The sequence below is a fragment of the Schistosoma haematobium genome, chromosome 2 (assembly GCF_000699445.3).
Source record: "Schistosoma haematobium chromosome 2, whole genome shotgun sequence".
Classification (NCBI taxonomy): domain Eukaryota; kingdom Metazoa; phylum Platyhelminthes; class Trematoda; order Strigeidida; family Schistosomatidae; genus Schistosoma; species Schistosoma haematobium.
This window is the reverse complement of record NC_067197.1, coordinates 30793106-30812712: the sequence shown is the minus strand read 5'-3', so window position 1 is coordinate 30812712 and position 19607 is coordinate 30793106. Positions and strand designations below refer to the sequence as shown.

The 19607-nt window shown below is 32.6% G+C and overlaps 1 protein-coding gene across 1 annotated transcript in view; it reads right to left on the bottom strand.

Annotated features, from left to right (window-relative positions):
• The window catches only part of GOT1 (Golgi Transport), a 41421-nt gene that overhangs the window by 7063 nt on the left and 14751 nt on the right, over positions 1 to 19607 (bottom strand). The window contains exons 6-7 of the mRNA XM_051214920.1: positions 14286 to 14451; positions 8106 to 8248 (exon numbers count right to left, since the gene is read on the bottom strand). Of these exons, the coding sequence (XP_051068105.1) occupies positions 8106 to 8248; positions 14286 to 14451 (309 nt within the window). The remainder of the gene's footprint in view (positions 1 to 8105; positions 8249 to 14285; positions 14452 to 19607) is intronic.

The following is a 19607-nucleotide window of genomic DNA, read 5'->3' as shown; positions in this document are numbered from 1 at the left end:
GCAATAGGAGTGGGATACGAATCTGGGACTTAGTGGCAGAAAGTCATAATAACAATTTGTAACCCTACAAATGCACACACATTTTTACGGTGAAATATTTTAGCGTATTATGTTCAAGCAATCGATTTTCATTCATTGAATTCAGACCCATGTTGAGCTATAATCCTTCAATAATTTGGACAGCAAAGCGATGGGGTAAGTCACGAAAAACAGGATATATATCTTAAATTAGAATATTCCACTGGTTTTACAAAATAGTTATCGCCACAACTATCAACACTGAAATCGTCAACTTCCGTCCCCTAATGAAAACATTGTGGATCGATAACCTACAAAATTAGCAGCATATCTTGGTAATTCATATACAACATCATGACTGACACTAATTCAGGACGAGGAAACCACTGCTGACTGACTAGTAAATGAAAAACTGTTCGAATAAATAACAATAACAGCAAACACAATATACACTTCTCATATGCATTTTTTATTAAGGAATAATTAACACAATCGAAATTTCACGTTTCAGATGGACAGTACTGATTTTATTTAGCTGAGTAGCCTTTCCTTTACAAAAACAACTCGACATTCAGTAAGATAAATTATCACTTAACCGTCATTTCGACCATTTCCCTAGATAATCAACTCAATAGTTGGGAGATGACTCCAACATTCATTGTTTTTTCGTAACAAAATGGTGGTCAAAGCAATTAAACCACAATACATTTACTATAAGTAGTTGTATTCATGAAGTGCTATTTATTTTACCCAAAACTGACGATGATGATGAATTAAAAATGAGTCATTCTGACCCTTAGGCACAATGAGAAACACATAAAGGTCAGAAGCGATGAACCACGTTTTTGAGTTGAGGTTATATCTTTGATATTTTTTCCAGTGTGAATGTGCGTGTGTGTGCACTTATGTGTCCGAGTATAGTGTGCATGTATTTCTGTGCTACTAAATAAAAATGATAAATAAATAATGATAGGGGTAGGTGAGCACAAGGGCACTAGTGTGTCTGTATTTGAAAACCTAATTTCAACTCACAAATTATAGTAGTTCTTTGTTCTCTCATAAGTTTATGAAAAAAGATGGTGGTGATAGAGGAAACACAACATATTAACCATTGGGAGAAATGTAGAGCAATCAAAATGAGTAGAATGGAATAATGATTGTGTGACTTGCAGTTAAACGTAAAATTAAATGACCTTACAACCCTCAAAATGTCTGCACCGTATATATATATATATATATATATATATATATATATATATATATATATATATATATATATATATATATATATATGGAAAGAGAGATAGGCACACTACAACGTGCCCAGACAGTCGGACAAAGAGAATCAAATTGAAAGCGAAAAAGAAAATAAATGAGTCGAACCATATGTCAGTCTGAAAGGTGTTTTGTTTATGTGCTCCTTCAACTAATAAATCAAAATATTTTTATGCTCTGAATTCGGATTCTTTAAGTTGGCTGTATAAATCCATTGAATTACTGTGTGATTAACAAATATACAATAGTGGAAAATACAAGCAGATTAATCAAACATACTCAGGACCATGTCCGTACATTTTGAATTGATGGTAACTCGGTACATTTAAATGACGTACTCTTCTGCGTAATATGAGTGTGAAACATGGCCAGGTTGTCTTTAGAAAAGCACTAATTGTGAAACACATTAGCACAGGATGAGATTCAATAATGAATATGTAACAATTTCTAACTTGATATGACTAAAACCACGTTACATATTGTTTGATATATATACAGGTCTTCTTAACAATCTTCCTTAACTAATCTTCTACATCGGTACAGGTCGATGGGGTGACGAAAGATATTTCAGTTGCATTAATACAGTTTATTAGTTCAACTGAACTTATATAACTAACGTCGAAGTTGTAAAAATCATTACACGATTGAAATGAAGCAAACAGGAAAAATGCAAATAAACATATAATAGTGATTCAAGTTACTTGTTGAACACCTCATCATGACCACTTCTTTATTAGATATTACTGATCTGAGATACGCTTCCTAGCTCATACAACAAATGGGAAGCATTGTGATTCTATTCACTGTCAAATAGAGACTAAAATATTCACTACAAATTATTAGTCTATTGCTGTGTTTTAGCCAAAGACTAAACTAGCATACATTGACTTACAGGTTCAAACCATAATCCAGGTACTCGGGTTTGAGTGGCCATATAGTATCACTATCCCTCATATAAAGCAGTGTCATAGATATGAACAGACTATTGTGTATTTGCTCAACATATAAATAATCGAAGTTCTTTTGACCTCAGTTTCAAGCTTTCACGTTCAGTTGTCTCCTAGGTCCTTATCACTAATGGTAACAACAATATCAATGACATGAATTTATAGCAGCCCTACTAACTGATAGCAGGTTCAGATAAACATGAGTTGATCGAACCTATCATAAAAATTTTAGTCCTCTATAATGTAACTAATTTTTTATCCATCAGCTGTTTATATTCAAATATTGGACCTTCCGATCCGTACATTTAAACTAATATACCATTTATTGATATCGATTGTCTGATAAGTGTAGCGTCTAATATTACATGTCACATTTCGAACACTGGTCCATCAATGATTTTTAAATGACAACGTTCCTAATGGAAAAAGCTGTTGGATTTATCAGAGGAGAATCGGAAAACACGTCAAAAATGAGAATTTTACGATTATTAAGTAGTTTATTTCACAAAAAAATGTTTTGCAATTTAGAACTACCTGACTTCAAGTCTTTGTGTATTCGAATTATGGTTAACACTAGAATGTAGGACATATGTCTCATTCTATTTGAAATTCGTCGTCTGGATAGTCAGTCACTTATTAGACAAGAATGATATTTATTGATAAATATTTGAATGATCCCATAAATCCCATAAAATAAAAAGGAAACAAAATAAAAATCACAAAATTACCAGTTATTTTAATTACATTAGTGCAGTCGTAGGTCAATAGTTAAGGGGTTCAATTTTCGACGGCCAAGTTCCAAGCTCGAAACCTGCCACCCCACCTACACGGGTTTGAGCAAACTAATTAGTATCATTAGCCTACATAAACACAGAGAGTATGGTTTAAAGCCAAGTATACGAATATTTACCTGGTACACTGAGTTCTAATTACAGGTAGAAGGAAAAATACCTCAAGTGAAATAACATTGTTGAACAGTGTACACAATTATGTCATCATCATTATGACAGATTTTTTAAAAACTAACTTATGTGGTAAGCACAAAAAATATCCCAGTTCATTCCATAAATTTGATTTACGATTTTAAAACTATTATACTTATTTATAGACTTTTTTTAAAGAAAATCGAATTGAGAAGAGTAGTGGTAGATACATATGTACATTCATCTCTAACTTCATGGGATAATTTTACTTAAATCATACGCCAAAAGATATTAGACACTAAACAAAACCTTTTTTTGTGTTTTGTCAATTGTAAATTGAATAGTTATTTATAACTGGAATTTTATTTCTAAGTATATCCAGTAGACCAGGTTTCCATTTTCTTTTAGGCAGAAAAGAAACATTGAGCACATAGTTGTTTTACCTTAATGATCATTTTTTCCCTACCCATTCATCTATTATACCTACCTATTGATTAATTTATACTGTGTGGAATGAAATGTTAACAACATTTATCATCACTATATTATACTATATTTGCTATCTTCGTCTCACTATTTTGGGGATAACATCAACAACACAAGACTTCACGAGAGAAAAGAGCTAACAAGAAAGCAATAGCTATTTTCCTTAATGTATGTATGTGTTTTTTGTTGTTGGAAATATGTATATTGTACACATGTGTGCGTACATGCACACAATAATAGCCAGGTGCCTACAGTAATTGAGATTATCACTGAAATGAGTAGAAGAGAATTATTAGATGTGTTATAGTCGTCGAACGATAGTAGATATGTCACACATACATAGTGTATCTGTATTTATATATATCAATGTTGTAGATTATTCAACTATTTTGAGACTGGTGCTTCAGCACGTTTTTTGTCATCCTACGCAATTATCGCCTACAAATAATGTAGACATGTAATGATAACAACAACTAAATAATATTAGGCATGAGTTTTCCTATTTTTCACTAACTGATTAGGTTGACTAAAACCTCAACTATGATAGGAAAAAACTTCCTCATGATAGATGTATCGTGAGAAACACACACACATTTTTGTATGCATGTATGTATGTTTTTGTTTAAACGAAGTTATGTTTACAGTTAAACAAATCAAGAAAGCACATTTTCATAATAATCACCATTTCTCAACGTAAGTTCAACATTATAGTGTATTTTTGTATATATTTGTGAGTGTGTGTACACTTATCATTTGTCAATGACCTCAAATTTTGAGCAACATTATATATATATATATATATATCCCATCAATATGTGTAGGCTGAGTAGATGATGTTGTATAAACAGCTTTATCGATTATTCTTCTCATTGACTCTGGGATTTTTTTGGACTAACAACAAATTTTCCCGTAGATTGAAATGAGAACGGAAACTATTATTGAATTTGTATAGCAGTATAGAAAATTCAGAAGACTGGAATTAAGAGTATCGTTGTCCAATGAGAAATGAATTGAGCAAATACTTATATTTGCCCCCTTTGTATATTACTTTTGAGCATTGACTATGATGAAATCAGACAATATCGATTGATCATGTGAGAAGGAAATAAAACCACGATTTCAACTAACAGAAAAGTCTAATGTTTTAGTACTAGGTATTAAATGTGCATGTCAAGTTTTATTTATGTGTGCTCTTGTATTTATGTGCAAATGAGTGCTTTAACTTCTGTACAAGTGTTACAGATGTGTACCAAGATTAGAGTGAACTCAAAAGAAAAACATTTTCTAACACATAAAATGACTTAGCTAGGAAAAAGGTATAAACAAGGAGTTAATGTAGGTTCCAAAACAATTTCCTACACATAAAACAGGATTATAAAATAGTAAAGAGCTTTATGATGGTACAGGAGTTAATTATAGTCAATAGCTGGCGAAACCTACACAGATAATAAATAAATGATGTGTATGAAACATCAAGATTTGTTCAGCTACCAATCAAAGAACAAAACAAAAACTAACACAAGTAATTTGTTAATAAAGAAGAGATAATTTAAAGATGAAAGTAATTTTAAAAAAGGAATCTATTTACTGAGGTAATCCTCATCTTGATTTGTTTTCTTAACAAGTCACAAGTCGTCCGGACCCTAATTGGTTAATATGTACTTATCAATACTGGTTAGATCGACAGCCGACTTCGCAGATTGATGCTACGTCTTAATTTGACTGCTTCCGGCCTTATCTCAACTTAATCCTGTCCCAGACAAGGCTGATGGTTTATTCATGAAGACCCTGTCTCTTCCTTACTTCAGTTACGAAGGAACTCTCAAGAAAAATGTTAACCGAAAATGTTCAATGTATGTCTCAACGATCACGATTGAAATATTTTCACAACTTTATCAATTCATCAAAATGTATTAGCAAAGATCTGTAATCGACCAGCTTTGGAACCACTTAAATGTTACATAGATCAGCTATGTTTTAAAAGTTACCGACGACCAACTGGTCATCAAGGTTACGCTGTAAGTTCTACGTATAATAGTGAAGTATTTATCACCCCTTTCACTAAGATCGTCATAGGTTTATAAATATGAACAAGAGACGGTTAATAAACGAGATTATGTTTGTATATTTATCAAGTGTATTCATTCCTATAACCATAACGACAAAAACACTATCTTACCACATACCTCCATTTCTAATATGCTATACAATTGTACATTAAAAATGAAGATAAAAGTAAATATTTAAACATAAATACATGTGTCGTTTTTCCTTCAGGTATTCGATCCCAACTACGTTTCTCCTAAATTGGTTCGGATAACTCAGCAGTATTTCTTATTTTATTATTATAAATGTAGCTCATTGTCAAGTACAAATACATGAACGTACTTACTGAAGATAAATTAATAAGAAAAAATATACCCAAAAGATCATTTCCGGTTATGTGAATCGACTCACCTAATTTATTATTGATTCAAATAATGAGCTAATAGAAAAAGTAAACTGAGGCTCATACGATAGTAAAAATAAAGATAAAATAAGCAATTTTAATTATTCTCCTCTCCTCATCTTCGCTTATATCAAGTGTACACTGAATATAATTAATGCAATATAAAAATATAGCACAATAAGCTTGATCTATTGATTCTATTCCATTAGAACTAAATACAATGTTTAAATACATGTTCAACCAATAGAAATAAATCATCGGACAATTGTTAACGATTCTCAAACACTTCGCCCTCACGAGAAAATTAAAACCTTTTATAATACAACTAAGTAATATCGACCTAAATTCACCATAATTAACAACGGCACATTGTAATGTGCTTGGGTATAATATAGGACTCATAGGATTTACACAGGACGAGTGAAAACATGTAAATTTATTTGTGTATGTGTAAATTTGTAGGTTATTTATTTTTTGGAAGAGTTGAGTTTGTTAACAATTATGCCCACCATATTGATCAAAGCTTAGTTGAAACCCACACAAAGAATGAATGAGTCAGAATAGTGACAATATTGATTTTTTTTTACAAGTCCCCATATAAAATAAGTGGAAAATCTGTCACGTTGTGTGCGTGAAATAAATGTGACTAGTCACAAAACTAAGTTGATCGAGAAAGGTGAGAATTAGATTTTGGTTAAAACGGTAGGAGGATCTTCCACCACCCTCTCTTCATATATAAACGATAAAAAATCAAAAATCAGAAATCAAGTTAGATGAGATCAACTGTGCAGTCAAATTTATCAAATAGTATTGATTTATTCCGTACAACCTAACACAAGGTGTTCAACTTGATAAAGGGAGGAGCTAAGACAAAGCAAGATGAGTAGTGTTAATTATTTATAGTTAACCAATGCCAAAGTTTAAGTCTGAGATAAGTCATATCATTATGATTTCGATACTGAGTTAATAATAATAATAGTAATAATAATAATAATAATACACTGACTCTTGAAATCCTGAAACCAAAGTTACAAAATAAGACAAGAAGTCTACATAACAGTAGTTCTCATACCTAGTTGAGATAAGGATTTATATAAATATACAAGGTCTATGTCATTAAATCTGTAGAAAAAATGCTGTGCATAATTACAAACACCTCTATTGAGTGTTTTTACAATGCACACAAGTAATGATTGTAAATTAGAAAAAATAAATTATTCCTTGTGATATCATACAGCAACAAACGGGCATAAAGTAACACATAAATAATTCCAGAATAATTGTAAAATCTAATAATAATAGTGAATAACATATGAAGATTACATCCTAACGAATTAGCTTTATAAATTTAGTTAACAAAATGATCTGAATGAACTAATTGCTCTGTTTTTTAAAAGCGACCAGACCATGTGGGTGTTGTCATAAGATAATGAAAGTGTTTCATCAATTAGTTTTGTCATGGAATCTAAACAATGTACGGATTTATTCACTTTCACAGTGAAGTGAAGTTGATAATTTATGGTTAAAGAATAATAGACAGAATTAAACAACTCAAATTTACTGAGAATGAATCCTAAGAAAGAATACTTTTAAATTATACGAAGAAACAATATATCTGTATATTTCCTGAAATGTCAAAATCCAAAGTATATTCAGTGTACAATATGGTGAAAAAGATACATAACCAAATTAGTAATATAATATCAATAAAATCAGAAAGTTTTTATCTGGTTAACTTTGATGACAAGTTATGCTTGTCCCTGATCACTTGCAGTAACCCAGATTACAGTATATTAAAAGTGAAACACAAAGCGCTTTTATATTTATTACAGAAATTTGAAACCTTAATTTACATTTAAACAGACATTTGTGATGGTCACCCTGTTCGTTTATAAATGTCATATAAAAAGGCGTACTACTTATACTTACTAAGTAGCTAACTTTATAATATGAAATAAATGCATGATGGATTCTAGTAAATAATTCATACAATTAATCAAAACTTACGTGTTAGACCGGTATATGAAAACATGCCAACTTGATTAATGATATGTTCCCAATTCCCAGGTGTTCCCAAACTTCTCAAGCGCTCATAAAGTCCCTGTCTCATTTCACGAATACGTTGGGCCATTGTAATCACACATGTTTTCCTACATAGGAAAAACAATATGAAATAAGAGAAGGCGACACAATCACTATCCGATTAGAAAGATCAGATTGTTTTATCAATACTTTGTGATAAATATAAATGAATTTCTTTACACTTCAAAAGTCTCCTGGTGTATATTTAGCTAAATAGGAAGAGAATCGGTCATAGACTGAAATATGAGAGGACAATAAAAGTTTAAATATTGCAATTTATTTTTAACAAGATTATGAAAATGAAGACAGTCAGCTGAAAAACTGCATAAAAGTGACTACGGTCGAGTTAACGGAGGTTGTGTACTGTTACGATCTGATCAGATTTATTGTTTGAATTCTTAAAGAAATACCCCCATTACATACGTCAGTGACTAACTGAAAATTAATGGATCAGCGTAAAATATCAGCTAAGTGGACAACGGGTTGGCGTTTGCAGAAAAGGTTACTGGGTTCAAGTTCCGGAGTTGACGTCACCTCGGACACTGAGGAGCCCCAAATAGGACGAAACATGAATCTTGGATCCCACTGTTAGCCACTATCCAACTGTTTAAAATGCTTATGAAATAATTGCAATATCCAGACAATCCACACAGTATGAATATATGCCAAAAAGAGACTGATCAATCGCAGCCTTAAACATCAATGGGAAGATCCAAATAGCCAATACAAAATGAGTGTATGTGGATTTGTTTTAAAATAAGATGGTGCTTTTAAATCACGGTGTATTGATAACAATTATTTAGGTCAAATTTCAGATTTTTAATACTTTTGTCAACATGCTCATAGGTATGGACAACTAAATTTACTTTTCTTTTCTGGAAGAATGTACAGTGATAACCATAGTATGAATTTTCATATGTACATATAACATCGCCCTGCTTCATACAAGTGCTTTTCGGAGCCTGATTCTCACTGTATGTCTTGTAGTTCAAGCAAAACATTTTTGGTTTAGCAAGTTCTAGTTCACCTCTCAATGTAGAAGAAAAAAAGCCGTATGTTGTGTTGGAGCAAATATCTAAGGTTAACTCTTCAGACTAGTTTAAGGCTTATTATTGTGTAATTATTAAATAAGCGGACTACTATGTTTCCATATTCCGTTTACTGTAAGCTTCCCTTTGACCCACTGACTATTACTATACTTGCTATTCTTAAATTATTGTTAATCAATCATTTAAAATTCTTCCCAGTCCATGCATCAGTATGATTTTCTATTTTATAGTGTGATTTAGTTCTGTTTATGAGGTATATTAGGTAATCAGTACTTGAGGTAGTTTCTGGGTTGGTTAGTTGGTTAGAGTATATCAATAGAGGCTTGGTCAATATTGTTGATTCAGGCACAAGGTTGAGGATAAAAGGCATGTACATCAGACGACAGAAAAGAATGAGAATTATATTAGCTCAAGGTTAAATGTGCTGTCGGAACTTATGGTTGGTTAAGGCTAAGGGAGCTAGGCTATAAGCAGAATGGCAGACACCGTGTAGAGAAATTATAATCGATTTTTTTTTACGAACTTGGCAAATAATAACTGTTTAGACATAACACGATGGTAGTACTGAAAGTTCTGGTACAAACAGATTGTTTAACTATCGTCAGTGCACCTGATTTAAACACAATGGGAAATCGAGAAATCACGTAAAGAATGCCCTTCTACCAGGATCGTAGATCAAACTTGAACAAAGTTGATTCCCATTTATTCCAGTTCAAGATAGAAATATAATAGTGATTGACTCCAAGTAATATAAAACATTGAACGGCCAATTTATTTAATATTAAGAAATCTGATCTTGATAATTAAAAATTATGAAAACTATTTTTCATAACAACGTCTAAAAACAATGCAAAAATTACACTTGATATTGTTTTGTTTGTATCTTCCCACTGAGGTTTAAGACTGAGATTGATCAGTCTGTTATTGGCATATGCGCATACTGTGCGTATGCTTTAATATTACCTTAATTCACAAGCTTTTATAAGCAGAGATGGATAATGGTTAGCAGTGGAATCCAGGACGCGCGTTTCGTCCTATTTGGGACCAAGTGGATAACGCAATGGCGTTTGAAGCGAATGGTACTGGGTTTGAGTCCCAGAATGAACATCAACTCTGAGATGCAGATACGTCCAACTGACAAGTCCCAAATAAGACGAAACCCGCGTCCTGGACTCCACTGCTAGTCACTATCCATCCAGTGCTTTCAGGTTTTCGATGGTGGTCTAACATCAATCGGTTCATAATCTCAATTAAAAACTTAACAATCTCCACAATCCCTAAACTGATATAGATTTGTTTAATCTTATAATAAACTTTTCAAGATAGTACATATAATTTTAATAGCACTGTATGGCTGTTTCGAAACGGCCATGTTTTCCATGATGATGATCTAGTTTAAAATTGACTCATGATATCAACTATTATAATATCCACAAAACTCATTTTGATAATACATATAAATGAGGAAATGTATTAGAAACATAACAAATAGGAAAATTTACATGATCAAATAAAAACAAAATAATGACAATTTGTACTTTTATAACTGATTAATATAAAGAATAAACATTGCAGGAATAAATTAGACTATTGACATTAAATATAATCGAGAATAGAAGTGATTATACAAAAAATAAAGTTTATTTATAATAAGGTCAAAATAGATTGTTATTATTTATTTATTTTCTATGTTGTGTAAATTTTTCTCATCAAGTAAATGTATCATTAGACAGACTAATGTTTTGTCCTAATACATTAGATTTTTATTTTATTTTATTTTTACAATTGAGATTAATTTATTAAAGGTTATTAGAAATATAATCAAATAACAAATCTTATCTTTTCACAGACAGGATTATTCAGTGTAATTTTGTATGGATTACCTAGTTTGTATTATTAAAGTAAAAGTAGTATACTAGACCAATTTCTCAGTCAGGAAGCCTACTATTCTTCATCCATAATGATTATTTTAATCAAAGCCCCCAAATGCCCTGGTACGGCCGAGAGTGGGGAAAGTCACCACTCCCTCTCGAAATGCTCTCACATGGCCACGTGTATACAACCACTACTAAGGAAGTCCTACTCACTGCCTTCTCGAGGCGAGGGTGTTGTTTACGAAATTGAAAGGATGAAAAGCGAATGTCCGGCGCTTTAACCGGGTTGGTGGACATGGAGAGTCTACCTAGGAGAGTTGGAAAACCCTGATTCCGAACCACTGATGCACATGGGCTGACTCCAGGATCCTGAAGGAAAAAATGGCGTATGAACCAATTTCTAGTCACCGGCTACCATGGGACTGCATCTCCTTACGTTGCACCACTGCCTTGTGGATCAGACCTTCAGGTCGAAGGCTCCGGGTGTGGCCTCTTAAGAAAACTACCCGCTTCGGTTTGGGCACTCTGGCAGTATCACAGCCCTCACACATATCAAATGAGATCTGTGTGGTGCATATGTATTTGGTGCCTCCTTGTACCAATATCTATGTGTTAAAATAAATAAAATAATTTTAACCAAAATTATATGTTGAAATTAGCGGTGAAACAGAATAAGTGATACATCATTTAAATAAATATTTCGTAATTAATAGTTAAAAACTATAGTAGATTTCATATGAAATATGCATGTACATCACTCATCTGATAACGAAACATTCACGCTATTTTTCTAATAACCCTATTGTATGATCGATAATTTAATATATTGTGCAGATTGCTTCACTAAGGCATTATAGTTTACATTACGAACCAACTTTAGCTAGACAACCATTGAGAACTGGAAAGGGACACTGGACAGGATAAATACACAACCGCGAGTGGTAGAACCCAAAGATTTCAGAGTTAATAGAAAGGATGTCACAGTTAGATTACTAAGATGACATGAAATAGTTTATATTTCTAACTCAATTCATGACTGCTGTCACATGCTTGAATCTGAAACCCCTTACACTAACACTAAAAACAGTATTAGGTGCATACCTTCAGTAAAGAATAGAAAAGCATGAAATAACACAGGACTCCGGTACCATTTATATTTCCAGATTACCTTCTTTTATTTTAATTTTAATAGATTTTTGTTATCCCTTTTATCATTAGGTCACATGTAGTCTTACCTTATTTGTATCAGAAGGGGTTTTGTGGAGATTATAGTAATTTCAACAGTTGAGATCATGAAACAATTGAAGCTAGACCACCATGGAAAACCTGGAAGCACTGGATGGTCGTCCCATCCTATTGCGGGACTCCTCAATAACACGCACCCAAGACCTCAACCCCGCGGGATCCGAAACCAAGACCTACCGGTCTTGCGCGCGAGCACTTAACCACTAGACCGCCGAGCCGGTATCCAGACATATTCCAAAAACACATTACTGATTGTGTTATTGTTATTAATGGTATTAGTATCTAACAATAATATGCGTTCCCTTTTAAAAAGCATTTTATCATTGGGGATGACCTTCACTCACTAACCAATAAAATTCTACGAAAATCTCTCCAGTTGTCTTTAACCTTTAGTCCCTCATATGACCTTGAATTCCGAGTCGGTCATATGACTCATTATTGATCTGTTTTATCTCAAACGTTATTAACTATACTCCATGATTCCTATTCACGATATATATACACAAGAAAATTTTCTTTGATGAGATATTTGTTTGTTATTGTAAAACTAAGAGAGAAATAATTCATTTACAAGTTTACATTACAAACCAATATTTGGTTATTTTGAAGTAATTGTTTAAAATCAACTTGGCTGAAAATTACTTATCGACCAGATCAATGACACACAAACCCGTACGAGTATTCTAGAGTCCTTATCAGTCCTTTTTCCTGCCTAGCCCTGTCTGTTAAGTCCAGAACTCAAATTTTGGCCTCCTCAATATGAATCATATATTTCAAACATACTGGGTTTATGTACAAGCAAACCAGAACCAGACCACATCACAACATAAAAAGATTTTAGCATACATATTCGTTAACAAGTAATTGGGCCCTTTCTCTATCCAGCTATTAATAACTCAACCTTATATATACACCCACATAATCATTCATTCATTTGACTACATATTGTGAACTTCTCACATGATTCGCATATAATTAACTCATGTTATCCTACTTACTAAAGTCATCAACATCTGAATATGATTGGATAAGCACAGTAAAGATTTGATTTGGTTGTTAAACATTGTATATTTCTTTGATGATTACTCTGATGATGTCCAAACAAGTTTGCTGAACGAAACGTTGGAATTATTCAAATTTCAATCACTGAGATTATTTCAAATATAATTTTCATATATAATGACTTCTTTGCACTCAGCACCCTATTTTTTGTCAAACTATTCATTTTAATACTGACGAATATTCGTATAAAGGAGTTCAATTTATTTTTGTCCATAAAAAAACCGATGATAAATCCGAAAAGACCTAGATCTACCTTCCAATGTTCAATAGTATTATTATCATTATTATTGTTATTAGAGAACTAATTGTTATTGGTATTTATTTATTTGAACACATAAATATTGGTACAAAGAGGCACCAAATACATATGGTTTACACTATGAAATAAAGTTCATTAGACAACTAGGAAGCACTCGACATGTGTTTCGTTCTAGTATGGGGCTCATTAGCAGTGTGCATACATGAGTCCGATAAGAATCAAACACAGAATATTCGGATTTTGCGGCGAGTGCTTAACTTCTAGATCACAGCATCTAATGATTTATATTGCCGACTCCAATAAATGAGTGATACTGCGAAACCATCATCCGGAAACCAACACCCAACATGGTTGGACTCCAAAGGTTACTGGATCTCCCTCTTGAAATTAATTGTTAGTAAGCACCTCGGATATTAATTTAACTGTTTAAAGAGTAAGCGCACACCGCAAGACTTGAAGGTCTTGAGTTCGATGATGAAGAATCGCACAGTACGACGAAAAACCTCCCCAGTGCTTCCTGATTTTCAATCGGCGTTTAACTTAAGTCAGTCCGAGATGTTAACCATAAAATTAACTATTATTTATGAAAAATGAAGAAACGTTTACATACACTTACCATTCATTGAATAACGAAATATTATTTAATATGGTAGCAACAATTCGTGCACCATGTTGTGGTGGATTGGACCATGTTTGACGAATTAATAATTTCACTTGTGATTTCACATGTGATGTAGTTACTGGATCTTGTGTGATAAATATTAGATTGCCTACACGTTCATCTGTAATAAATATTTTTTATGGTTAAAATACAAAATGGATATTAGTAATTGCTTAAGAATATATCATTTTTTATCCATCCAAATCTAACACATTTGGTACTTTTGTATAAATGAATGGCAAGAAAAAAAAGCTCATTTTCCGTGTATGTGCACGTGTGTGTTAAATACACAGCCTACACTGGTAAGCTATTTCAATATTGATACAGGCGTGAAAAATTTACTTAAAGTAGACTTAATCAAGAACGCAAAGAAAACATTCAAAACGATAAGTACGAAAAATCCTGGGTCACTACTTTCAGTACTTATTTTCCATTACAAATTAATTTATTTAAAAGTTAAAAAAGGAAAACAAACAACCATCAGTCAACATATAGAACTAAAAAACAAACAGGAAAGTAAGCAGTGGTATTAGGGGTATGAATCACTTGAAATTAGCGGCTATTTTTACTAAAACTAACCAGTGTTAAATAAAATAAATGAAAGTATACGAAGCTTTGTCTAGGTAAGAGAATAATTTAATTATGGAGATGGGTAGTGATGAATGAGCAAATAATATTAATGATAATAATAACATGTAATTTATATAAAGTGGTAATTTAGTATTCATTCACCTAAGTGATTTTCAATTATTTTGCATTGGCCCGTACATCACTTTTTAAACTTAACATAGTTAAGTTTTATGGAGAACTAATGAAAATTAGATTGCTGAAGCCTTTTGATGGATAAATTCATTCTTAACCAATTAGTATTCTTTATACATCCATACAATGTTTGATCCCGAGAAGTGACACAAGTAACCTATTAATCAGAATGGTAATATAACAAAGCCCTCAATCAATTTTAATTGGCATTTTTCAAACCATGAAGGACGATGTCGTTTTCTAAATGTCTGAATCGGAATTTTTACTTCAGTAGAATATCTATAGTTCAGCAACCTCACGTATATCCTGGTGTATTGGAGACTATGAGGACTTACAATGATACCCGATATCCCAGTGAAAACAATCGGTTAAACATTAGGTGATAAAATAATGAAGTTACAGGATACTCTAAGATAAATAATAGTTGTCATCATCAAGCTAGATACATAATAAAGATAAGATTGTATATTCTATAATTATTAAGTAGATATTAGTGAACTTGTAGATAAGTCTCCTAATAAACGAGACAATTTTGATCTACATATAGAGAAAATAATATAATTAAGAGAATTGAACAATATTTTATCAGCAAAAACGGTGAATACATGTATGTTTTGTGACTTTTGTATACCATAAAAAATATTTAATAGAATTATATTTCAATAGCTGAGATCATGAATCAATTGAAGCCAGACTACCATGGGGAAACCTAGAAGCACGAGACGATCGTTTCGTCCTATTGTGGGACTACTCAGCAGTGCGACTTCACATCTACTCTTTATATCTGTTTCGTGAATCATTAGACGAAAAATTCATATCAAAACATGGGTGATTTCACAAAAGTGGATGATTACAACATAAACTGAACTAGTGGATATGGATGGTATAGGTATTCAAAAAAGCTTGATTTCAAACCGACGGTGGAAATGGACTTTATGATTCCAAAGGAGAAAAAGGTATATAAACTTAATTTATTTGTTGATGTGTCTATTAAAACACTTCTCCACTTTCACGTTGGTTAGTCCCTAGGAAATTGTACCTAGAGAAAATCAGTTATTACTATTCGGACACGAGGACACTGTCTCATAACTCTTACACAAACCAAGTCAATAAATAAGTAGCCAGACGAAAAACTCACAAGATGTATACCAAAAGTTTAAAAAAAATACATTTATTAAAAAGGTGGTCATTAGCATTTGTTAAAAATCAATCAAATAAAACTATTCAAACTAATAGTTAGTCAGTCATAATCAACGTAAATACTGGGGAAAATGTTTTGGCCCAAGTTGCCCTACCTTATCAGCACAAGATTAAATGGGTTTAGAAACATAGAATACTTGTAGTGGGAACTCGAAGATAAACAGTTCGGCATAGGAAGCTTCATGAAGCCTTAATTCAAGAATAAACTAAAATTACAAATGTTAAAGTTAATAACCATATTCCTTGAATTTCAAAACCGTTAGTAATACTTTTATCTCTACTCTTGCCAACGATGAATTAGTTGTTTACTAATCTCTCACGCAGTTTTCTCCCGTATTTATTTATTTAAACACATAAATATTGGTACAAAGAAGCACCGAATACATATGCGCCACACAAGTCACTTCATTGGTGTGAGGGCTTTGATACTGCCCGGGTGCCCAAACCAAAGCACGTGGTCTTCTTAGGGAGACACACTCGGAGCCTTTGACCTGAAGGTCTGATCCACAAGGTAGCGGAGCGACGTCAGCAGATGCAGCCCCATGACATCCGGTGACTAGAAATTGGTTCATACGCCATTTTTTCCTTCAGGATCCTGGAACCAGCCCATGTGCATCAGTGGTTCGGAATCAGGGTTTTCCAACTCTCCTAGGTAGACTCTCCATGTCCACCAACCCGGTTAAAGCGCCGGACATTCGCTTTTCGTCCTCTCAATTCCGTAAACAACACCCTCGCCTCGAGAAGGCAGTGAGTAGGACTTCCTTAGTAGTGGTTGTATACACGTGGCCATGTGAGAGCATTTCGAGAAGGAGAGCGGACTCTCCCCACTCTCGGCCGTACCAGGGAAGTTGGGGGCTTTTCTTCCTTACTATTGCATAAATTAAATATTTCCTAAAAACAAAGAAATATTTAGTCAAACAATTTTTTTCAACAAATTTGTCACGTTACTAGAAATCTACAAATATTTGAATAGAATCAGCCAACTTTAAGAAAGTATAAAAATTTAAGGCATAGAAAATATAATGATGACCAAAAACTAAATGGTCATATATATAGGTTACGGATAATGTTAAATGAATTTTCTTTATTCTACAATAAAGAAAAGCTACGGTAGTGATTCAAAATCAATAGAATGAAGAGAAAAATTCAAAATTAATTTTTATATCAGATTAATTATGATAATAATTCTATTAGATGGGAAACAAATTTAATACGGATTGAGAATTTTCCATAAGGAGAAAATAGGTTGAAGCAATAAATAAGAAAAAAAGGTCAAGTGTTAAGGTTTATATTATATGGATTAACCAATATAATTATGAGCAAAATAGTTTTAGTGAAGGCAAAGGCAAACCAAAATGGTTTGAATTACGTCATGAAATAAAAAAAAAGTATCTTTATGAAACGATAAATCCTTAAAAAAATACAATTTATGTTACAAGTACATTAGTACATTAGTTAAGCCGATATATTAATCAAACATATCGATTGTAATCTACTTTGGACTCGTTATGATAGTGCTGGTATGGTTGATAAACTAATGTACAATTGAGCTGTATTGAACACCTTTTTAATTTATCTTTTCTATATATGGTGATGGAACATCATTAGTATTTTTAATCATGATATCCTTTTTTATAATTTATCTGGGTTGGAATGTATATTCTTTATGAAATTACTGATATACTTGGGTTTTTTTTCAAGTCTTGATATTCAACATTTCCACTTTTACAATACACAATACAAATGGGTGTATAACATTTATAACTGAAACATTCAACAATAGTTCCAAACTAGAGAAATAATTAGCCTTTTAAAGATCAAAATATCAAGTGAATTTTTAATACATAGGTAAATAGTATTATCATTAACTCAAATGCTTTTGTATGTTCAACAAACATAGTCAATAAACACAAATGGTAAAGTAGACAAAAACAAGCAGATAGCTAATTAACCTAAACACATCTAGACGTAAGGAACACTACAACAAATTTCGCAGCTATATACTAATTCTCAAAATTAATATAATATAATATGCGTAAAATCAATTTGAATTAATTCATGAAGGTTGCTTATCAATTTGTCACTAGACACTAGGTGAGATGAGCACATTATGCATTTTTGTCTTTACTGAAATTATATTTATTGTGAACAAGTTGTAACAGAAAATTATAAAGTTCAAAAATTTGTATTATCAAAAATGTTGCAAAATAATTTAAACATTAGATTAGGATAATTTATAGACAATGGATATGCGAGTTGGTTATCCTTTTGATGAGCATGAAGGAGGAAACTTGGTGAATGATAAGAGTAATTAGTCATTAAGTATGAAAAAATAAAGGAGGTTAGGACAATCACAGAATTAGGGATTGTACATGCCGTTTAAATCGATAAATTGCTAAGGCCTCTGCAAAAGTTTCTAGTTCGTAAATGAATTTGAAAGACAATTCTATTGAGACATGATCATAATTAGGCTTCTGATAGCGAAGCAAGAGAACACTCGAAGATGTGATTATAAAAATTCTCGTATGTGGTCGACATAGTCTGAGAGTGAATTTATACAGACACACTGATGTGGACCAAAATGGGAGTTTGTTGTTAGCACAGTCGTGGACCAGAAGTCGAGAGCAGAAGCCAACCTAAAGTTCAAAGTTTTGGAAAATTATATTACTGATGTTTTGTCATAGTTACTATACGATCCAGGGGACAAAGCCATAGCAGATGATTTTATCTTCAGCATATCAGGAACACTATTCTCTGTTTATGAACAGCTTACTTTAGGGCTCCAGAGGATTTTTATGATTGTCGTGTCTGTTATCCTAGGAGGGATAGCTATTTTCGACAATTGTTTTCGGGAGTTTTTTCGTGTTATTGTATTTTCCAGTAGGTCATAATGTATGTCACATAAAGAAAGGATTAGAAAATGATGACTTGAGAAAGCAAAAATTGATATAAGATGGTTTAAAGTAGTCGACAGGAAACCTTGGGCTTATGTTTCGTGTTAGTCAATAATCACTAACGAGAAATACCTAAAATATTGAGAGAACTGATGTTCACTATGAGGTTTGAACCCGAATCATCCAGTTTCACAGTCTGAGATGTTACCATTGAGCTGATCGTGACGTGATCGACATTCTACAGGACTGAGATGTTTACATCGTTTTCTTACTGAGTAATTCCCAGTGTCAAGTGTTGGTCGACTTTTTATGGATCAAGGTTGGAGGTATGCCATACTGATGAGTACCAACTAACATGAAACATAAACCCAAGGTATCCTGAGGACCACATCCAACCATCCAACATAGAAACATGGTGTAC